The following is a 23322-nucleotide window of genomic DNA, read 5'->3' as shown; positions in this document are numbered from 1 at the left end:
TGTCAGTCAGAGATTAGTGTTGCCTTTTAGTTGTTGATATTTATTTATTCATTTATTTTTCATTTTCTCCTCAATTTAGTGACCAATTACCTCTTCTGATTCGGTCCTCATATGGTTGAGTCCACAGCTGTCACTCTGAGGATGGTGGTGAAATGAATGCGGAATTAATGCAGACATTTTGACCAAGTGTTTTAAACACTCTACTTACTTCTGAGGCATGAAGGCTCCCATTGTGGACTTAACTTTGCCAGTGCTTCAGCTTGCATATAATACAAAGAGAGAAAGAGAGGGGAGGCAGCTTTTGCATTAACATTGATTCATAGCGTACACTTCTGAAGGATTCAATTAAACAACAATAGATTTCTGTTATTGACAGTTATTGTGTTACAGATTATCTTAAAGAGGATTGCATCATGAACCCTGGAGTTCTACTGGTTCTGGTCTCTGTCACCGTCTCCAGGAGATGATATCAAAACACAAGACTTGAAAAGTGCACTCATCTGAGGGCAGGTCTCCCCAAGAACGGGTTGCCTACCCAGGGCCCGCAAACGTAGGAAGGCAGTCATTTGGCATGGTATGTGAGAAATTGGACAGATACATCTTTTTTTCTCTTTAGATTAGCTAGCTCATTATTTATTTTAACCCTTTTTCTTTCCAATTTAGTCGTTATGCCAATTAATTCCTCCCCACACACATTTCTGTGTTGTCACTGCTGTTGTATCCTACTGACTCACCTGCCAGTGAGGAGCCTCTACCAGGAGGACGCAGAGACTTCGTCCTACTCCCCTCGCCCAACACTTCCCGCTGACAGGTGCCGCCGCAGCCCGGGGCAATGACCGATATGACCCTCCTCGCCCGGTTTCCCTCCCCTGAACACGGGCCAATTGTGTTTGTATAGACGCTCGACAAAAACGGATGCACCACGGTGGATTTGAACCCACAAACTCTGTGGTGGTGGGCAGGGACTTTACCGCTGTGCCACCTTTGCGCCGGACAGATACATCTTGATCACATGACTTAAGATAGAATGTGTACCAATTGTGTACAGAAGCAGAGCAAAACAATCCCCACGGGGCCTATATTGAGAGTTTGAAAAAATAATTTGTTGATTGTACGACCTGTGGTTGAACAAAACATGAAGTGGGCTGTTATAGCACTACCATGATGCCGATTTGAAAATGTATTGGGGTGGAGGCTCTTCCTTGGCCTACCAGGAGTGTGCGTACAAAGTTTCAAGGACATCGGATTGGTGGAATTTTGTGAGAAACAGGGCCATCCCGCAAACTTTGAAAGCCAATCGTAGCCAGTCAGAATGAAATCTGACAGGCCTGTTATAGCTCCAGCATGAGGCCAATTTGGAAAAGAAAGTTCTTCTTTGACCTTATGGAAGTGTGCATGAAAAGGTTCATGCCAATCGGTCCAACGGTGTCGGACATTAGCTGTTCACAGTCACACATACACGCACGCACGCACGCACGCGTGCACTTGTGAACGCACGCACGGACAGGAGAAAATACACATTATCCGGCCTTTGGCCATCCGGCCTGGCGGAGACAACAAAGAAATGTAACACTGAACACAGACCAAGGCAGAAGTCTCCATTAACAGGATATGCAGAGCACGGCTGCAACAGGAAGTGTTAACCACACGACAGGATGTGAGAACTGCCAGCTACCATGACCATCTGCATGATCACAGTGACTGTGTCTTATCTTGTTAACATAGTTAATAGTTCCAGGAAATATTTGGATTTATTTAATCTACTTACATAGACAGGTCAGTGAAAGTAAAGCCATGTAGATTCTACACTGACCTTAGTCACACGCACACGCACGCACGCACGCACGCACGCACGCACGCACGCACACACACACACACACACACACACACACACACACACACACACACACACACACACACACACACTGTTTGCTACCTGTCTTGTCTCACCTCCCTGTGATTACTTGTTTCTCCCCTTTTGTCCTGTTAGTCTCCCAGCCAATCCCTGTGTTGATTGTAGTTATGTTTCACCTGTGTCTTGTTAGTTTGTGTCTATTTAAACCGCCCTGTGTTCAGTGTGCTCTTGTCAGATTATAGTTCATGTCATGGTGTGTCCTGTTGTATGTCCTGCTTTAATGTCAGTGTGTATGCTGAGTTTATTAATACATCTTCATTGAACCTTCTATGCCTGCCTGGTTCTGCACTTGGGTCCAAAACTTGTCTCATATTGTGACAAAATGTCCTTCAGTGTAACGCTAAGCGTTTAAATTAAATCAAATAGAATCTTGGCAAGTATTCACAATGTTGCATATCAATAATTAGACTGTCAGGTATTTTATTACGTAGGACATTATTTTATTTTGAATTCCACATATTTGAATACTGGCAATATGTGCGGACTGTAGTGATACGTCATTCAGAGTAACAAAATGTCATTCAGTCATCCAGTAAAACACCAGTATTTCATATTAAAATTACTAAAATGTGTCTCTCTCTCAGAGACAAACACAAATCTCAAAGGATGAAGTTAAACATAGTTTCATAGATTTTTGCATTTTATTCAGTCAATTTTTATTATAATACCTTACAATAGGACAGCACCTTGTAGAGGAAGAAATCCTCCAAAGACGCTGTCGATGGATTGGCCACACTCTTTGCAAACCATGCGATCCAATATCACGAGATGCGCCCTGTTCTGGAACCCACAGGGTAGAAGGAAGAGGGGCAGACCAAGAAACACCTGGCGGCGTGACCTGGATGCAGATGTGAAGAGATCTGGCCACACATGGGGACAGCTGGAGAAATTTGGCCTAGGACCAGGATGCCTGGAGAGCTCTTGTTCGTGGCCTATGCCCAAAGTTGGGCTATAGGTGTAATTAAGTAAGTAATACCTTACAATGCCTAAAATTGTTTAGAAATGATTGTATAGTTATCATAGTGTTCATACAACAGTTTAATATAATTGCTTGCAATTCATTTTGACCTAAATGTTGTAAACTAGTTAAAACAAGGGATAACAAAGCTACTGTCATGAAACCTTTGTTGCGCTTAATGACAAAGGTGTTACACTGACTGACAAAACGTTATGCTGAATGATGGGACATTTTAATAAAACATTTCAACAGGCAGTTTCTTGGCCACTATATAAATTTGCTAGCTTTAGCTATAACAATTACATACTTTTCATATGCATTTTAGCTTTTAATGTAATAATAACATTAAAAGCCAATTTTCTACGTTGCATTGAATGACATTATGTTTTTGTTCCAACAAATATTACAGGGAGATTTAGTCACCTCAGCACATTGACAGAGACACTTCAATAAGTCCTCTTTGCTATGACACATACTGTCACATGATTAACAACATGTGCTTTAAAACAGCCATTTTACCTCTGCTGCGCTGAATGACATTGATGATAGACAGGGCAAATCCTTTAGCAATTTGATAAAAGGGTGTACCAAACTTTTCTCAGTTGATCTTTATGTGTTTTTCCCCGTAGAATCAATTTCTGCAATGTTGCTTTTTGTATGATGCATATTTAATTAGATCACTTGCGCATTTGAATTGAGGTCATACAACTTGAGGTCATACAACTTGCATTTTGGTGGTATTGTGGTAAGTGAATGAATATTTTATATATTTTAGGTGTAAGGACATGTGCTGTGCATCCATTTGGCATGTTTATTATGGTTAATTAGCATACATTATGAATATGTAATGACTCAAAGCAAACACATGGTTCTTTTCTATTCAATATTATTGTCTCTGCCATGGCGAGAGAGTATGTCTTGCTCCCTGTCCGTCTGTCCGTCCGTCCGTCCGTCCGTCCGTCCGTCCGTCCGTCCGTGTGTCTGTCTGTGAACAGCTAATCTCCGGCACCGTTGGCCCAGCTGCTGCGAAACTGTGCACACACACTCCCTGGATGCCAAAGCCAAACCTCTGCCCCAAATTGTTAAGATTGGTCTCTTATAGCGCCACCAGGAGGCCGATGTTTAGCAAAACACTTTTTGATATCACTCCTACTGATTTTGTCCAAACCTCACGCAAATCAGTACACAGTATTTCTATAGTCATGTGATCAACACGGATCTTTCCGATTTTCCATATTCCATCCTGATTGGCTAAGATTGGCTTCCAAAGTTTGCAGGATTAGTTCGTTTTGAACAAAATGCCTCAAATCATCAACTCAGCATGCGATTTCCGTGAAATTTTGCACGCACATTCCACTAGGCAGAGGAAATTCCACTCAAAATGTTCATATCAGCCTCATGATGGCGCTATAACAGGCCGATTCTCATGAATTATAATACTTTTCCATGATGTATATATATATTTTTTTAGAAGCATCTGTATAAATAAAACACAAAAAAAGCTTCTTTCCATTTTGGCCCGAAGCTCTGTCTGACCAGGAGAGGGAGCTCTGTCTAATTTGAAGACCTGTTGCAGAGATTTGAGCCAGTAATCTTGAGACACAATCTATCATGATTGTTCAGCTGATTAAAAGCGTCCCACATCATAATTATGCGCATTTCTCCAAAAAGTTCTCAATTGGGGAAAAACTCCGCTCGACAAAAAAAGAAGAAGAAAAGCACATTGACTAGAGCCTTTTAAATGCAGCCACCTTTTGGTCATTTCTCATTTTAATGGTGTGACAGTGTGCTCCATGCACTTTAAACTATTGCTCTCTTCTTCACTCAAACATCTCCACCTGTAACACAATACAACAATAAAACATAAATAGTAATATAAGGACTGGCCAACATTGACACATATATTTGATATTTGAATACTATATTCTGATTGGTCGGTCAAGGGCAAGGCATCCAGTGGTCTGTTATGTCTGAACAACAAACCACTGCTCTCTCTTCTTATGTTACCATGGGAGCAGAAGCCTGTAAGCTAATAGCAATTCTTCAGTTAAATTATAGTTTTTGTTCATAAGGGTCCATGTAATAAGCATTGTAATGAACAGTGAGGTTGTTATTGAAACATAAACCCCTAAAGCAGGACCGAGTTTAATACACATTTAAAAACTGTTAACAGGTTCATTTGGATGAATGGTCCCCCAAACTAGCCCCACATAGCCAGTCTAAAGTGTTCATTTTTAGTTTTCAATACCAGATATTAATATGAAAATATATTGAGCCTGACAGATGGAAGCCAGACCAATCAAGAGTTTTAGATAAGGGTGACGGCAATGAGCAGCTCTGTATTTCAAATGACAAGAATGGCTCTTGAAGGGTTAGAGTGGCTATACTGTAGGTACAATACCTACAACAGCATTGTTTGTCCAGAAGCATATATCAATCAGGTAACAACTGGTTCCTGGTACCCATCACTATTGATCAGTGTGAACTGTTCTCCCCTCATAACGCCTAAACCCTGAACACAACATATACTGTATACCCGCCGTGTACATTGCAGTGGTGTGAAGTACCTAATTACAGTTACTCAAGTACTGTACTTAAGTAAAATGTTTTGGTACTTTTACTTTAGTGGAGTATTTCCAATACTTAATACTTCTACTCCACTACATCTCAGAGGTAAAACAAAAATACTTTTTACTCCACTACAATTATTTGACCGATTTAGTTAGTTATTTTGTAGATTTAGATTATTATTACAAAACAAACATTGACCACTTCATCCCTATATATATTTCGGCTATTTAAAAATAGCTCACAACGCGTCGTTTTGCGATGTGTTGTGAGCTTGTAGATCTGCTATTTTCAAAGGATTTTTATACATTTGGAAACTTGTGAAATGGGACATTCTGCGTAATGAGTACTTTTACTTTTGGTACAGTATATTTTGAAGTCAATACTTTTGTACGATCACTCAAGTAAGTTTGAATACCAGACGTTTACTTATTAGTTACTTATTACTTTTACTTTTAGTATTTCTACATTGCGGTATCGATGCTTTGACTTAAGTAAAAGATGTGAATACCTCTTCCATCACTGGTACAATGTGCCTGACCTGTGTTTATCTTCACAGTGGAGTAGATGTCTTGTCCTGCAGAGGTCTGGTCTAAAATAAAATAAAAAGAAACATCAAGTGTTAAAACACAGAGAGAGAGAGAGAGAGAGAGAGAGAGAGAGAGAGAGAGAGAGAGAGAGAGAGAGAGAGAGAGAGAGAGAGAGAGAGAGAGAGAGAGAGAGAGAGAGAGAGAGAGAGAGAGAGAGAGAGAGAGAGAGAGAGAGAGAGAGAGAGAGAGAGAGAGAGAGAGAGAGAGAGAGAGGGGGGGGGGGAACAACAACCTAACTAGAAAGGTTTGGTCTGCAGAGCGGATATATCTCTTCCAGGCTGGGTTGTCATGTAGCATTTATGATATGATGTTTTGTGTAAGAAAGAGAACCCGGCGCCCACACATTTCTTAAGTCACTTACAGGCAAACACTATAGAATATCAAAACCCAGTTTGACAGTCATTGTTACATGTTTCACAAGACCATTTGTACCTAATTTGGTGAATAAGAAAAACAAGTTTCTGCAACAAATAGTGACATTCATGGCCTTTGTGTGGTGCCCTGCAAAGTGAAAGTGAATCACTTTTAGCTCTGTGTTGTTTAGAGGCGCCTCAATGTGGGACACACATTAATCGATCATGGTCTTTTTTCTTTAAGCCAAACATAACCAATCGGAATGGAATATGAAACATTTGAATGATCATGTTTATCACATGACTCAAGACATGATTTGTTTGTGTGAGTTTTTGTAGGATCATTGTTTATATGAGTAATGTGTCAGTGTGTAGTAGAGTAACTCTACCTCTCCTCTTGTGGTGAGCTGGCTGCTTCACTCTCACATCAGCATACGTCACGTCTTCACTCTGTCTGTCTGTCCTACAGCCTGCAGCACACGCACGCACGCACGCACGCACGCGCACACGCGCACACACGCGCGCACACACACACACACACACACACACACACACACACACACACACACACACACACACACACACACACACACACACACACACACACACACACACACACACACACACACCACACACACTTTAGATAAATAGCAGATAATGTGAAGTATCTGACACAATGGAAATAACTAAATGATCAGGTCAGCTGCCGGTACAAATCATTGCTTTATTAAATATATATATATATATATTTGTTTTAATCTAAATGTGTTTAGTGGCCAATCAAAAGGAATTTAGTATATAGCTTATAAGGTCAGATCAATTGTGAGCAGTATGGTCAGTGTGAACAGTATTGGAAGTGCAGTGATAAGGCATGTATATTGTTGCACTGGCATGTAGACTGTAGATGTATTCAACAGGTTACAGATTATCAGATTAAGCCAGAGTATGTTTTTCTACAGAGGTGCTCGTCTCAAACAACACAAGGAACATTTTACATCACATCTTGTAGAATCTTACAGCTTCTCTAAATGTCTGTGTGTCTGAACATAACTGTCATACCTCTGCACTTCTTCCAGAGACACAGACCCAGAATCAGCAGAAAGATGGAGACTCCAGCGAACATCAGAGGATAGAAATATGGAGGCAGGTCTTTGTTTTTGGAGGCCTGGAAATCTGAAGCAGAATGAGACACAAATTGTTAGGCACGCATTTAGGAGATGTGAATCTATTTTAAATATCAATAAATTCCTTGTTTGGATATCCTTAGCCTGATTTATTCATTAAGACGAGGAAATAGCATACAAATTGAACCCTCTAATTCCTATGGGCATTTTCTAGTGTAGTCAATGTTTGCTCCAACATCTTGTCTCGCTACTCTGTAGCAATTGTAAAGAATATCACATGCATAGTATTTTTTTTTTTATTGTTTTTTTACATGTTTGACATTGTTAGTTTGCCAATACCAGTATATCAATAGTTAGCCACACTATGTTGACCCAACACTTGTGCATGAACAAAGTTTCATAAAATATTTTACTTCCCAGTGATCGGTGAAGCCGGTAAATGTGGCCCCAGACAAATAGATCAACATTACTGTCAAGGAGGAACTCCCCCTGGTGGATGAAATGGTTTAGTACTGCTGGGATTCACCGGCTGATGTGCAAACAGACATGCTTCATGTCAGTTTGTACGCTACCATACTGTGAACTGTAGAAGGTCAGTGTTTTCTGATCTGTTTTGGTTCTTTAGCAAACAGATAAACGTTCATTTGTTTCATTCTTGTTTGATGCTGAGTTCCTTAATATAATCTAGGCAAGGCAAGGCAAGGCAGTTTTATTTGTATTACACATTTCAACAACAAGGCAATTCATTCAATAAATGCTTTACACAGAACATCAAACAAAGGAAACAAAATTATACAATGACATTGGGATACATATAACAAAAGATGTAAACATGTACAGACTACAGAAACAGTTACAGTGCACAAGAGAGGCAAACAGAAAGGTCTTTAGTTGTGTTTTAGAAGATCTAAACTCTCAGAGGGTGAAGCAGAGAGGTCACGGTGTCAGTTGACCTCACCTAGCCACTTGGGCTCATTGGTCAACTGCTGTCTGCTATTGTATCAGCCCTAGGGGTTATACAGCAGTTGACCAATCAGCAAAACCTCTCGGTCTTCTTATCTCTCCTCATATGCAGGTCAAATAAAGTCTGGGTTTGCGATCCAACGATCTCACCTCTCACATCCATCCTGCTCTCTGGTGACTCTCCAAGGCCAGAGATGTGACACTTGTAGAATCCTTCATCAGACTTGTAAACACTGTGGATGGTCATCTGTCCTGTAGACTCAGACCTGATGAGGGATCCATCTTTATAGAAATCAGCTGGACGGTCAGAGGATGGTTCAGTAGTTCGCTTGGTTTTGGACCAGCAGTGCAGAGTGACATCACTTCCTTCCATCACAGGAAGTACAGGGCTCTCCAGGATCACAGCTCCTCCTGAGCAATGATAAATAACATCAGAATAGAAGAACATTAGACTGAGGTTACATCACTGTATCAATGTATGTATGTTTAGATCAGTGGTTCTCAAAAATAGCAGATATACAAGCTCCCAGCGCGTCACTTCGTGCCGCGCTGTGAGCTTGTATATCTGCTATTTTTGAACATTTTTAGAACAATCTTGAAAGTGTTTGAAAGATTTTTAATAATTTCGATTTTTTTTTTAACACAAATCTTCTCTTCTGGGGGTCCCTGGCAAAAAACATTTTCAGCATGAAAAGGTTTTATAAATACTGATTTGGAAGGCATTTTTTGAATCAGCCTCAGGTCTTAATACCTTAAAGTCACATCACTCTGAACAACACTATGCCAACGTGATGAGGTTTTAACATGAAGGATTATTTTAACTGACAACTGAATAGAAAGAAAATTGAACAACGTATAGTTGATTTGCTGAACGTACCAGTCACAGTGATGTTCACAGTGTTACTCTTTTCCTCTGAAGACTCACACCAGTAAACCCCACTGTCTGTGGGGAGCATGGATTTGGCAAGACATCCTGTGTTGTTCATCTTCCCCCAGCGACCACCAACACCACCAGCACACTCTGAGGTGATGTTATTGATGCTGGTCCTCTTCACTCTCCAGCCAGTAGAGTTAGACAGTCTGTCCTCACAGCTCAGAAAGACAGACTCATATTTAAAGAACTGAGATCTGTCTGGACTGAGTCTGAGAGATGCTGTGGGGCAGAGAGGAGAGTTTATTTCCTGATAGAGATTATGGACTGTATTTTAAAATCAACTTGTTGTTAGAGTTCCCTGATTCCATTGATAGTTGTGGACACAAACAGACTTACCTCTCATAACATCATCCCCACTGTTTTGAACTTCTGCTGAGACCATCACCATGGAATGAACCACTAGAGAGAGAGAGAGAGAGAGAGAGAGAGAGAGAGAGAGAGAGAGAGAGAGAGAGAGAGAGAGAGAGAGAGAGAGAGAGAGAGAGAGAGAGAGAGAGAGAGAGAGAGAGAGAGAGAGAGAGAGAGAGAGAGAGAGAGAGAGAGAGAGAGAGAGAGAGAGAGAGAGAGAGAGAGAGAGAAACAATATTCACATTCTCATAATGCTCCGTAAGTTTGTTTTTGTTGCTCAGCAGCCTTCTGGTTGTCTTTACAATGCAGACTCCTGCAGAATTTTTGCCTCCTGGCAAGGAGTTATTTCCGCTCACACAGGCGCACAACAGTGGCATCGCCCGTCCGTCTGTGCAGTGTGTAAACAGTGTGCACACAGTAACTGTTAACACCTGACGTCTGACCTGATTGATCTCCCGAACCTTAGTCTACAGTAGTCTGAACAACTCAGTTTGGTGTGTAGAGGGTGAATGTTAAACCTGCATCCCACTTGTGGTGTTAGCGGGTCAAATTTGACTCAGCCCAAAATACTCAAAAAACTATTATTGTCTCCGCCAGGCCGTAAGGCATGGCGAGAGAGTATGTTTTACCCTCCGTCCGTGTGTCCGTCCGTGTGTCCGTGTGTCCGTCCGTGTGTCCGTGTGTTACCACCAAATCTCCGGCACCGTTGGCCCGGTCGCTGCGAAACTGTGCACACACACTCCCTGGATGCCAATTCAGAACCTCTGCCTCAAATTTTTCACATGGGCCTGTTATAGCGCCACCAGGAGGCCGATTTATGCAAAACCCATTTTTTTCACATTATTCCTACAGTTTTTAACCAAACGTCATGCAAATCGGTACACAGTATCTCTATAGTCATGTGATCAATCCTGATCTGTCCGATTTCCCATATTCCATCCTTATTAAAAGGTTGCCATCCAAAGTTTGCAGGATTGGTCCGTTTTGAACAAACTGCCTCAAACCATGAACGCAGCGTGCGATTTCCGTGAAATTTCACACGCACATTCCCACTAGGCCGAGGAAGAAATGCCACCCTTTTCACATTGGCCTGTTATAGCGCCACCAGCAGGTCTAATTTAGCAAAACACATTTTGGAACAAAATGCTTCAAATCATGAATGCAGTGTCCGATTGCCGTGAACGACCTAAGAATAAATGGCACCCTTTTCACATTGGCCTATTATAGCGCCACCAGGAGGCCACAATAACGTATCTGACCTGGCGGAGACCTGTGCTCCGAGGAGCACTTTATCTAGTTTTCATATATTTTTCTCCCACCTCATAGCTGACTTGTAATGCATTCATATCCATGTAAACATTTTTTTAAGTATTACGTTGGGTTAGGGTTTCATCTTTCAATATATCTCGTTTTCAATTGTAAAAATGTTAAAATTCACTCATTAGATTTCCTACAATGAAGACAATGGATAATGATGTTATCTAGCTATAATAGACTAGCATTAGAGCACACTTCAAAAAAGAAAAGAAAAAAAAATTGATTGAAAAAAAGATGCACTCCTGCATATGATGGTGATATTCTGAAGAACATGTACGCTCCTGCATATGATGCTAATGTTCTAAATGTACATACCGTACCTCAAGGACAGATTAGCCATTGGGCCAGTGGGGCCGGGGTCCTTGACTCTAACAATTTACTAAAATTAAATGTTTATCGGTCAATGAAATATCAAATATGTGGACCCCTCTTCTGTATTTACAGCAGTGGTTATTATTATTACTGTACCGTACTTTAGGTTACAGACTGTAAATCCTGTATGTGATAAAATGTCTACAGGTGCTTTCTTGCCCCACACAGGCCTAAAAACATGAGCAGTGTGTTTCCGTGCTGTGCCCACCTGACTGCCTGTTGTGGTGGAATGTGGGTAGAGCGCAAGGGGGAGGGGAGGGGGGGGGGGGGGGGGGCTAAAAGATGATCAGCCCAGGGGCCCATGCGGGGGTTAATCCGTCCCTGCCATACCTGCTACTAGACTGTATATATAAATATGTAGATATGCTCATTTTTCTTTTTCTCTCTTTCTTTCCTAGAAAACAACAAAATGATGGAGCTTGCACAAAAAGTAAATTTCCCACAATGGTGTATCTGTGAACCTGTGATATGACAAATAGGATACACTCTATTCTGATTAATCTGATTGGGATAAAGAAATACAATCTGGTTTGCATATGTTGCAGGTACAGTAAAGGCTGTACTGGGCATTTCAAGCTGTTATTCTTATCAAACTATAGTTTATGAAAACCACCTTTGATTGAACTCATACCCCACTCATCATCCAATGATCAACTGCCATTCCGTAACCTTAATTAGGCCTAAATGTAACATATAATCAAATGAACTAACAGAGCCTAGTGAGGCAAGTTCCTCTTCCTGTCCTCATGAGCACAATGAATCCTCATAAAGGCAGGATGAAATGAACAGACAGAACATTAGACGAGGGTGCCGTGATTTTCAGTGATCCCCCCCCCCCCCCCCCTAAAACATAATCATCAGGTATTATGGTTATACTAGGAGGAAGATTGAAGTTCAACCTCATATACACATGAAAAACAGAAAAGGTGCAAAACCATGGCACCACCTCTTTAAATAAGTGAATCCACTAATAGTACAGTGTGTTTGTACTCACAGACTAGAAGGTAGAGTGATGTTAACTTCATCCTGTGTTGCTGCTGCACTGACTGACACACAGTTATGACTCCTACTGTTGGTTATTGTGGTGGGAGGTTATGGTTAGTCGACTGATGCAACCATTTCCTGTTTCAGAGGTGGGCTATATGGACAGTTTCGAAACCTGCCCACCAATGACATCATCGGGGGGATTCAAAGCCAATAGCCCCTCTTCCTGGAAAGTTAGCATGCTGAAATAGAAGCCATTGTTCTTGCATCAATATATTTTAGATTTTTTGAAATCTTGTTTGAAATGACCGTCAGCGATATCATTGGGGGAAGGTTTCATACCTGTCCTCAGCCCACCTCGCAGAGGTAAGTAGACTGTAGAGTAGAGGAATGGTGCCATCTGCATTAAGAGCAATTATATGAAGATAATTGGTTGAAAATGGGTGAAATGCTCCTTAAGAGATGTTAAAATCCCCCTAAACACCCACCAAGCCCCCACAACCCCAAGCCTGGCGGATGAACAATGCCAAAGAACCAGTGGTGGAAAAAGTACCCACATGTTTTACTTACTGTAAGTAAACCCATCAATACTGCAAAGTAGAAATACTCAACTTACAAGTAAAAGTCCGGAAGTCAGAATTATTGGCATCAAAATGTACTTAAAATGACAAAAGTACAAAGTAGTCATTATGCAGAATGTCTCATTTCACAAGTTTTCAAATGTATACAAATCTTTTGAAAATATCAGATCTACAATGTGTCGCATCTGCTATTTTCAAATGGTCGAAATTTATATAGGGTTGAAGTGGTTAATGTATGTTTTGTAATAATAATCAAAATCTACAAAGTAACTAGTAACTAATGTTTTCAAATAATTGTAGTGGAGTAGTACAATATTTTCCTCTGAGATGTAGTGGAGTAGAAGTAAAAGTATACCGAAAATTGGAAATACTCCAGTAAAGTAAAAATACCCTAAGAAATTGTACTTAAGTACAGTACTTGAATACATATACTTAGTTACTTTACACCAATGCAAAGAACAATTGCACATCTGATTATTTACAGCATTCCACATGCTGAGCTAAAGCCAATGACACAGTCCATTTTGATTTGATTTAATTTAGGTGAAATCAAATCAAATCAAGTAATTACAATATATCTTCAACTCAGGATATCCTTAAAGTGTAATGAAACAGTTGTTTCCAAAGTGGTCTTGTAAAAAAATAGTCCAATAAGATGACATAGCACCAATAAATAACATAGCATGTCACATGAACGTACAAAATCACTGAAAAAGTATTTTCTAATCTTACTGTATGTATACAAGATGCAATAAAGAACCTTGATACTAAGAAGGAAAATAAACCAAGATTCCCCGAGCACTCATCATAACCATCTGACCAGCCATCAGCTGGATGATGCTGAAAGCTAACTTTCCCCTGCAGGATTGATAAAATAGGGGGGGAGGGGTTTTTGCATTTCAAATAAATCAAACCAAATTTAAAAAAAAATAGAAAAAGTGCTCCTCGGAGCACAGGTCTCCGCCAGGTCAGGTACGTTATTCTGGCCTCCTGGTGGCGCTATAATAGGCCAATGTGAAAAGGGTGCCATTTATTCTTAGGTCTTTAACGGCAATCAGACACTGCATTCATGATTTGAGGCATTTTGTTCCAAAAATGTGTTTTGCTAAATTAGACCTGCTGGTGGCGCTATAACAGGCCAATGTGAAAAGGGTGGCATTTCTTCCTCGGCCTAGTGGGAATGTGTGTGTGAAATTTCACGGAAATCGCAAGCTGCGTGCATAGTTTGAGGCATTTTGTTCAAAACGGACCAATCCTGCAAACTTTGGAAGCCAACCATAGGCAATCAGGATGGAATATGGGAAATCGGACAGATCCGTGTTGATCACATGACTATAGAGATACTGTGTACCGATTTGCATGATATTTGGATAAAATCTGTAGGAGTAATGTAAAAAAATGTGTTTTGCACAAATCGGCCTCCTGGTGGCGCTATAACAGGCCCATGTGAAAAAAATTGGGGCAGAGGTTCTGAATTGGCATCCAGGGAGTGTGTGTGCACAGTTTCGGAGCGAACGGACCAACGGTGCCGGAGATTAGCTGGTAACACACAGACAGGACACACACACACACACACACACACACACGGACGGACGGAAGGACGGACGGAGGGTAAAACATACTCTCTCGCCATGCCTTCGGCCTGGCGGAGACAATAACCCATGCTTTACAGTAGATCAGCCCATTTCTCAGAACAACCTGTGGAACTCGTGGCACAATTGAAAGTGAAAGTACGCAGCTATCCGCCTTGAGCCTATGACAATGCAATGTTCAGTGTTCAATTCAAAAGTCTACTTGAGTCAAAGGATCAAATAGGTTCAATTTATATTTTTCCACCAGGCCGGACGGCCGAAGGCGAAGGCCGGACATTATGTCCATCCGTTCATCCAGGAGCTACGGAGAAACAGTGTGCCTTGCAAGTCTGGACAAGTCCGGACTTTGTGATCTCAGATTGTGTGTCATGCTTGCTCAGATAATCTGCAGTATCACAGGAGCAGAGTCACACTGCCAATCTGAATGCAATAACATTCCAATAAATGTTAAATGGTTAACGCTTAGTAAGGGTGTTAAGAACCCATGATTTACAGTAGGTCAGTCCATTTCTCAGAAACAACCCGAGCCGTGGCACAAATGAAAGTGAAAGTACGCAGCTATCCACCTTGAGCCTATATGACAATGCAATGTTCTGTCTGTCTGTCTGTCTGTCTGTCTGTCTGTCTGTCTGTCTGTCTGTCTGTCTGTGCGCAGCTAATCGCCGGCACCACCGGAACCGAGTGACGCACCCTCCCACTCCCTACACCAAATTAGTCATGAATCTTCTTGTGCGTCATGTGAAAATGACGTCAAACAAAGTTTTCATACTCGGAACTCCATATCATCATCATCCGTTGTTACGTCTGGAGAAGCCTGTCCAGGACAGTCCTCCTCAGGAGACCTGGCTCAGATCTGAACCCATTTGATTTCGCTTTAATTACATTGATCCATGTTTTGCAAAAATCGGCCTCCTGGTGGCGCTATAATAGGGCATTGTTAAAAGGGTGGCATTTGTTTCTCAACGTAGTGCGAATGTGTGTGCAAAGTTTCACCGCGGACACTGCGTTCATGATATGCGGCATTTCGTTCGTAACGAGCCACTCCTGCAAACTTACTGTCAATCTGTCAATCTTAGCCAATCAGGATGGAATATGACAGATCAAACAGCTCCGTCTTGATCACATGACTATAGAGATCATGTGTAACGATTTGCGTGAAATTTCGATAAAATCTGAAGGAGTAATATAATATATATTTTTTTACATAAGTCGGCCTCCTGGTGGCGCTAAAAAAAGGCAGATGTAAAAAATGCAGGGCAAAGGTCTTTCCTTGGCCTCTAGGGAGTGTGCATACAAAGTTTTACGCTGATCGGTGCAGTTATAGGTAAAAACACAAATCAGCCTGTTATAGCGCCACCATGAGGCAGATTTTTTTTTTAAATCAAGTGGCATTTCTTCCTCGGCCTAGTGGGAATGTGTGTACAAAATTTCACAGAAATCGCATGTTGTGTTCATGATTTGAGGCATTTTGTTTAAAACGGAGCACTCCGCAAACTTTGGATGGCAGTCAGCCAATCAGCATGGAATATGAAAAATCTGAAAGACAAGTTTGGTTTAATGACCATAGAGATACTGTGTACCGATTTGCGTGATGTTTGGAAAAAAACAAAATCTGTAGGAGTACTCTCAAGAAATGTGTTTTGCCAAAATCGGCCTACTGGTGGCGCTATAACAGGCCCATGTGAAAAATTTGGTGCAGAGGTTCTGCACTGGCATCCAGGGAGTGTGTGTGCACAGTTTCGCTGCAATCAAGCCAACGGTGCCGGAGATTAGCTGTACACATAATGACACACACACACACACACACACACACACACACACACACACACACACACGCACGCACGCATGCATGCGCGCACGCGGAAGGACGGGCGGACGAGCGGACGGGCGGACAGGGTGCAAAACTCGCCATGCCTTTCAAAAATGAAATAAATAAGCTCTAGGTTACGTAGACTTTACAGATTCTTCTGGTAGCTTTAGTTTTATGTAACAGCAGAGCTGCATACTTTCACTTTCAGTTGTGTCGGAGAGACATTTCTGGGAAATCACATGATCTGCTGTAAAGCAGGGGTACTGCACACGCATGCACACATAGAGAGAGAGGCAGAGAGGGGAGGGGGGAGAGAGATACAGAGACAGAGAGAGGGAGGGAGAGATAGGGAGAGGCCTTATAAAGGTTTAACCGGCTTCCCTGCCTCACCAGTTCCTTGCAGTGATATTCCCAGATCCTTTCCTAGGCGAACAGCTGATGGACGTGGCTTCCCGGCAAGACGGATTGATCAAAGGTGCGCTGTTCACTTTAATCAGAGTGTGTTTTATTTTTTTTAATGTATTTGTAATTTATTTTTTTGCTCCGATAATGGATGTCGAGAATTGTGGAAATTGGATCATGAGTGAATTGGATCAACTAATGAACAGACCTGACATCATGTTGTGATGCTGTTGATTTGAATGGGGCGTCACACCCGCGGTTCAACCTTCCATTCCATGTGAGTTTGTTTGGCATCTTGTTGAGTGGGCACCTGAGAAGTAGGCCTGTGGACATCGTTTTTCAGAAGACTGGGCACTCGTTGTGGATTTTATTTATTTTTTTAGGGACGATTTTTGGGGGAGAAGACTGACCACTGGGAATTGTATTTATTATGATTCTATTTTTTTGTATGTATGTATGTATGTATGTATGTATGTATGTATGTATGTATGTATGTATGTATGTATGTATGTATGTATGTATGTATGTATGTATGTATGTATGTATGTATGTATGTGTATGATTCTTGTATTGTTCTTTCTTTCTTAATTCCTTTCTTCCTTTCTTTCTTTCTTTCTTTCTTATTTTTAGATATGAAGATGGCGTGCCCACATGTGATCTACGATAAGAGACATGTCTCAAGTCTCCTTCTAGTCTCATTTCTGGATGTGCTCAGCTACACTGCAGGTAAATTACACTGCAATTAGCCTCAGTATATGAAATTAAAACTACTGTTGTAGACAGTCAATTAACATAGAAAGTGAGGACAACATAGGCAATTCTTCTCATCATATCTTATTTGATCTTGTCTTATCAGGGAATTGTCTGGTCAAAACATCTGTTGGAGGTGATGCTGTTCTACCATGTGCAGTTGATCCGGGCACTGACCCCTCTGAAATGACCATAGAGTGGTCCAGGTTGGATCTGCCACGTGACCAGTATGTGTATTTCCGGAGAAACGGGCAAGAATGTGTTGATACTAAGAATCATTACTACGAGGGGAGAACGTCCCTCTTCATGGATGAAGTGAAGAAGGGCAACGTGTCTCTCAAACTCTCCAGAGTTAGATTATCTGATGAAGGAAACTACACATGCTTCCTTCCTGAAATCCTGAAGGAGTTCACTGTTCAACTCATTGTAGGTAAGACAATTGTGCTGAGAAGTTATGATAGATGAAGAACATGGTAATTAAAGTGTTACTGTTTTACGTTATTTAAATACTTTTCAGGATCAGGCTGTCCTCACTTTTGAAGTGTCTTTAGATTGCCTGGTAGTCTGAGTTGAATTACTGTTTTTACTTTTTACACATATAATCTTCTACCCTCTTCTTGCACGACCTTGAAGTGACTCAAGCTGATCTCAGAGCACCATGCAGGCAGCATTAGAAATCTTCTTTTATGTTGCGCACCATTTGATTAATTCTAATCTCAAATTTGATTTGTGATGCTGTGGAATACTGTTTAGAAAAACTTTCGCACACCTAGAATAGAAACTTTAAAAGCAGGCTCGTAGGCATTAGGCAAACACGTGCACAAAAGGAATACGCCCGCACACTGCCAAACTGCACAGTAGGCCTACAGGAGCAGATTTATTAGTAGAGGAAACTTTTCGGTCACTGATATGATGACCTTCTTCAGGTGCTTTGAAAAAGAGAAAGTTTCCAATGGGTTTAAGAAAAACTAATGTTTATGGATAGAATGTGAGACATTATTGTCTCAAGAATGCAGAAAAAAACACTTTTTTGGTTTTTTTTTATCAGTGTTGGTTTATTTCTGGTATTGCTTCTTGTTAATTCAGATAACAAGACAGACAGTGGTTCTACAGAAGGTAGAGAAGGTACGTATGCTGTTCTTATATTACATTTCTACAATCAGAAATATCTGAACACATGAAGTTAATAATAGAGAGCATGTATTTGTAATAGAAACCTCAACCATATACTGTAGGCATGTGGCATGTAGGTGGTGACAGGTAGATAGGAAGGGAAAAAAAACAGGATGAGAAATGTGAGATTGTAAGGAACAAAGGAGTTGTCTCAAGAATGTAAAAGAGTACTTTTTTAGTTTGTTGTGTTTATCAGTCTTGGTCTAAATCTGGTATTTCTTGTTAATTCAGGTGAACTGACACCTCTGTCGGGGAACACAGACACTGGTTCTAAAGAAGGTAGGTAACCATGTTGTTCTTGTTATTGTCTCCGCCAGGCCGAAGGTGTGACCGAGACTATGTTTTTCCCCTGTCCGTCCGTCCGTCCGTCCGTCCGTCCGTGTGTGTGTGTGTGTGTGTGTGTGTGTGTGTGTGTGTGTGTGTGTCCATCCGCCCGTCTGTGTGTACAATCTCTGGTACCGCGTTGGACCGATCTGCATGAAACTGTACACACACACTCCCTGGAGGCCAGAGCAGAACCTCTGCCTCAGTTTCTTCATATCTGTCTGAGTTTTCATATTCCATTCTGATTGGCTAAGATTGGCTTCCAAAGTTTGCAGGAGTGTCCCGTTTAGAAAACAAAATCTCAAATCATGAACGCATCGCTGTGAAACTTTCCATGCAGATTCCCACTAGGCCAAGGATGAAAAGCTACCCAATTCTTTTTAAATCGGTCTCATGGTGGCGCTATAACAGGCCGATTCATGTTTTTACATAATAACTGCACCGAACTGTGGGAAACATTGCATGCATCTGCAGTGTTTCCCGCTGTAATGTTTCCATTGCACAGATCTGTCAGATTTTTCATGTTCCATCCTGATTGGCTAAGATTGGCATCTAAAGTTTGCAGGAGTGTACACACAAGGCCCCAGGAGTTAGCCAGCAATAGCTTTCTCCAAAACAGCTGAAATCAATGATCCAAAGATCCCAAAAAATATATAATTAGAAAAGATACACATTATACTTACAATTATTTGGTTGTTGCTGATCAATACAATGTTATTTGGGAAATATCAAATTGGTGGAACTTGGAACTTGGAAGCTTAATCAGATTACTTTAACACGCCTGGTGTAGCCGGTATCATTGATATCAATTGGATCTTTCCAAACACACTGTACGCGCGCAGCAAATTCCACGCATACGCGCGCTTTGAAAAGTCTAGTGTTGATCGGCCGTTAAGTGGTAAATACCACTGAGCTAGTTACAAAAAAAATGTGTCGATCATGAAACTGTAAGAAGGATGGATGACTGAACCTCTGTGTTCTTCATCTTTCATTCTATCTCTCTCTAGAGCTTTCTACAGTTGGAGAGTTTCACTGGTGGGTTTGGACGGGTATCTTCATCAGCAGCATCAGCATCATCATCATCATCATCAGTGTGGCCTTGCTTTTATTCAAAGAGAGGAAAGGTACAGTATGTGTTGAATTCATGGCAACTTACCTAACAGGTCATTATCAATCAATCAATCAGTAAACATTTCACCACATTATATTGAATTATTCTACAGTTAAAAATGATCTCTCTCTTTCTCCTCTGTCTGCTTCTATCTCTCTGCCCCCCATCCCCCTCCCCCCCTCCCTCTCTCTCTCTCTCTGTGTAGTGCCCAGTCATATGAAGCATAACCATGTCTGAAGGACAAACCAGTGCGTGCGTGCGTGCGTGCGTGTGCGTGAGTGTATGGGTGAACGTAATGCACATTGTAAACGCAAGCAGAGGCGCCGCCATTGGGGAAAAAGTCGGGGGACATTAGTGGTGGGCGTGGCCAGACGGTGACGTCATGACAGCCACTGTCTAGCCTGGGACCAGACGAATCTGCACTGCGTGCGTGCGTGTGCGTGAGCGTATGGGTGAACGTAATGCACATTGTAAACGCAAGCAGAGGCGCCGCCATTGGGGAAAAAGTCGGGGGACATTAGTGGTGGGCGTGGCCAGACGGTGACGTCATGACAGCCACTGTCTAGCCTGGGACCAGACGAATCTGCGAGTGCAGATTCGTCTGGCTCCATAGAGAATCCATTTCCTGCTCCAGAAGACGTGGGTGACCAATCAGGGCCCAGTATTCTAATATGGGAGACTGTAATTGGTAGTTGGTTGTAGGTCTAACCATTTGCGTCGAGGGCCATTGTTTTGATCCCGCCCCTTGGGAAAAAAAACGTCCTCATGGAAGCACCAGACTCATATCCACGCAGTGATTATAGTCTGGCTACGCGAGGCTAGCCACTGTCAGCCAATGTCAGTTTTGGCGTAGCTCCGAAGAAAAGAAAATGTAACCAAATGGACTCAGAATTTAAATAACTAACTAAAAGCACTTTAATGTGTTCTAGGTGACAATTGTAGCTATGGATGAAGACCAGATTGTAAATGTAAATTTTCTGACTTTCTTTTCAAAAAGTTAGAACTCCATTAAGAATTGTATTTCAATAAACAAAGCACCTATTTAATAAGGATGGCAGAAGAAAGTCAGAATAAACAATGAATATAATGCATAGCCTATACACGACTAGAGCTCTTCACAGGTCAAAAATGACGGACCCGACTTTTTTTTATCTTCTTTAAAAAACGGACCCAGACGACCCGTACCTGTGAGGTTTGTTCTGAGATCCGATTTGTTTCGAGATAGATACTGTACACCTGGCTGACCTATTAGGTTATTTTACTCTTTTTTAATTTTTATCCCATGATTTTGTAACCCCATTTTTTACACCCAGTGCCAAAGTATCTATGTAATCCTGGGCACTACCTTCCCTCTGCCAACCTAGGGAGGCCAGGGCCCAGCTCATGCCTCCTTCAATGCATGAGAGCCAACTGACCTTCTTGCCACCTGACAGGGGAGAGTTTCCCTGGTTGGACGTAGCGCGTGGAAGGAACGCGTTATTCCAACCAGTTCCTTTCCCCTCCATCAGGCGCCCCGGCTGGCCAGGGGGAGGCAGTATAGTGACCAGGATTACTGCATGTTTTTGTGCAGGGTACCTACCCTAGGGAACACGGGGAGAACATGCAAACTCCACACAGAGAGGACCTTTCGCCAACCGCACCTAGGGTATGGGCACTGATGACGCGGAAGAGAGAACACGCCCCCAGCACCCACAGCGTCCCCTGCGGGAATCGAACCCAGGACCTTCTAGCTGTGAGGCGACAGTGTATTATCAATCATCAATCAATCAAAGTTTATTTATATAGCACGTTTCATACATCAAGTGCAGTTCAATGTGCTTCACAGAAAAGGTTTTTAAAAAAAAAGATTAAAAACCCGGAGGAAAAACAGCAAAATAAGGAAAAAAGAAAACGTTTAGAGAAGAAAAACAAGAAAAATAATAAACAGTAATAATAATAAAGCAAAGCAAAACATATACATATACATATATATTCACATATATATACACATATATATACGAATACATGCATAGAAGGCTGGATTAATGCAGACATCTAGGTAAAAGCAATACTAAACAGGTGTGTCTTAAGATTTCTTTTAAAAATATCGACTGATTCGGTGAGCCGCAGGGCCTCAGGCAGGCTGTTCCAGAGGTTAGGACCATAGTAGCAAAAAGCTGCTTCCCCATGCCTTTTTGAGCTAGCCTCCGGAACATCTAGGAGACCGGTGCCAGAGGACCTAAGGGTTCTGCTGGGATCATACCAGGAAACCATCTCAGACAGGTAGGCCGGAGCACCTCCATGTAATGATTTAAAAACCAGTAAAAGGATCTTAAAATCAATTCTAAAACTAACAGGCAGCCAGTGGAGGGATTTTAAAATAGGTGTAATGTGTGCTCTCCGTCTGGTCTTTGTCAGCACACGTGCAGCTGCATTCTGAACGAGCTGCAACCGACTGACTGCTTTTTTGGGGAGACCAGACAGGAGAGCATTGCAATAGTCAAGCCTGCTAGTGATAAAACAGTGCATTAGTTGTTCTGTATCAGCCTGGGAAAGAAATGGTTGAACTCTGGCAATGTTTCTCAAGTGATAAAATGATAGCTTTGTGACATTTCTGATATGGGCCTCCATGTTTAGCTCAGAGTCAAATATAACCCCAAGGTTTCTGACCTGCTCCTTGATGTTTGGTGTCACTGGTTGGAGTTGAGCTGACAAATTTTCTCTAAGAGACTTTTTCCCGATGACTAGTATTTCAGTTTTTTCTTTGTTGAGTTGAAGGAAGTTTTCTGTCATCCAGGTATTTATGTCAGAGATGCAGTTTACTAGGATGTTAATGGGGTTTAAGTCATCTGGGGATACAGAAATATATAGTTGGGTGTCATCAGCGTAACTATGAAAAGCTATATTATGTCTTCTGATGACAGAGCCAAGTGGTAGCATATAGAGGTTAAAAAGAATAGGACCCAAAATTGAGCCTTGAGGGACTCCACAGGTCATCTTTTCAGTGTCAGAGGAGTAATCACCCAGAGACACTAGAGACTCGCGGTCGGTGAGGTAAGTCTTCAACCACTTTAGAACTGTGCCGGAAAAACCGACGCAGTTCTCCAGTCTATCCAGGAGGATGTCATGATCTACTGTGTCAAACGCAGCACTGAGGTCTAGCAGGACGAGGAC

At 41.7% G+C, this 23322-nt stretch overlaps 3 protein-coding genes across 4 annotated transcripts in view; 1 reads left to right on the top strand and 2 right to left on the bottom strand.

The window, feature by feature from the left end:
- Window positions 1–23322, bottom strand: part of LOC311051243 (NACHT, LRR and PYD domains-containing protein 3-like) — a 380092-nt gene that overhangs the window by 227726 nt on the left and 129044 nt on the right. The gene's annotated exons all lie outside the window — the stretch shown is intronic.
- Window positions 4620–12451, bottom strand: LOC311052297 (junctional adhesion molecule A-like). 2 transcript variants are annotated; one of them, XM_084067186.1, is made up of 8 exons: window positions 12437–12451; window positions 9742–9804; window positions 9349–9624; window positions 8622–8882; window positions 7444–7557; window positions 6774–6854; window positions 5983–6033; window positions 4620–4711 (listed from the first exon to the last, which is right to left on the bottom strand). In XM_084067186.1, exons 2-8 carry the CDS (start codon window positions 9791–9793, stop codon window positions 4698–4700), a joined length of 849 nt encoding a protein of 282 aa, XP_083923312.1. In that variant the 5' UTR covers window positions 9794–9804; window positions 12437–12451; the 3' UTR covers window positions 4620–4697. The 2 variants fall into 2 exon arrangements, with proteins under 2 accessions (XP_083923312.1, XP_083923313.1); XM_084067187.1 differs by lacking the exon at window positions 5983–6033 and having other exon boundaries at window positions 4637–4711.
- On the top strand, window positions 17442–22607 carry LOC311052450 (myelin-oligodendrocyte glycoprotein-like; the record flags this gene model as incomplete). Its single annotated transcript, XM_084067410.1, has 6 exons — window positions 17442–17537; window positions 17668–17991; window positions 18648–18686; window positions 18966–19013; window positions 20066–20182; window positions 22567–22607. Exons 1-6 carry the CDS (start codon window positions 17444–17446, stop codon window positions 22605–22607), a joined length of 663 nt encoding a protein of 220 aa, XP_083923536.1. The 5' UTR covers window positions 17442–17443.

Source organism: Gymnoscopelus microlampas (genome assembly GCF_963454915.1).
Source record: "Gymnoscopelus microlampas genome assembly, chromosome: 9".
Lineage (NCBI taxonomy): Eukaryota > Metazoa > Chordata > Actinopteri > Myctophiformes > Myctophidae > Gymnoscopelus > Gymnoscopelus microlampas.
Note: the sequence above shows the minus strand (reverse complement) of the source record. Positions and strands in the feature narration are given on the sequence as shown.

What these genes read in the sequence shown, in the direction of transcription:
- LOC311052297 (XM_084067186.1), bottom strand. Translation starts at nt 9,793, where the DNA reads ATGGTGATGGTCTCAGCAGAAGTTCAAAACAGTGGGGATGATGTTATG. An exon ending in TGTGAACATCACTGTGACTG is followed by an intron (nt 8,883 to 9,348) that starts GTACGTTCAGCA and finishes ATCATTGCTCAG; the next exon opens with GAGGAGCTGTGATCCTGGAG. An exon ending in AGCTCACCACAAGAGGAGAG is followed by an intron (nt 6,034 to 6,773) that starts GTAGAGTTACTC and finishes ATTTTATTTTAG; the next exon opens with ACCAGACCTCTGCAGGACAA.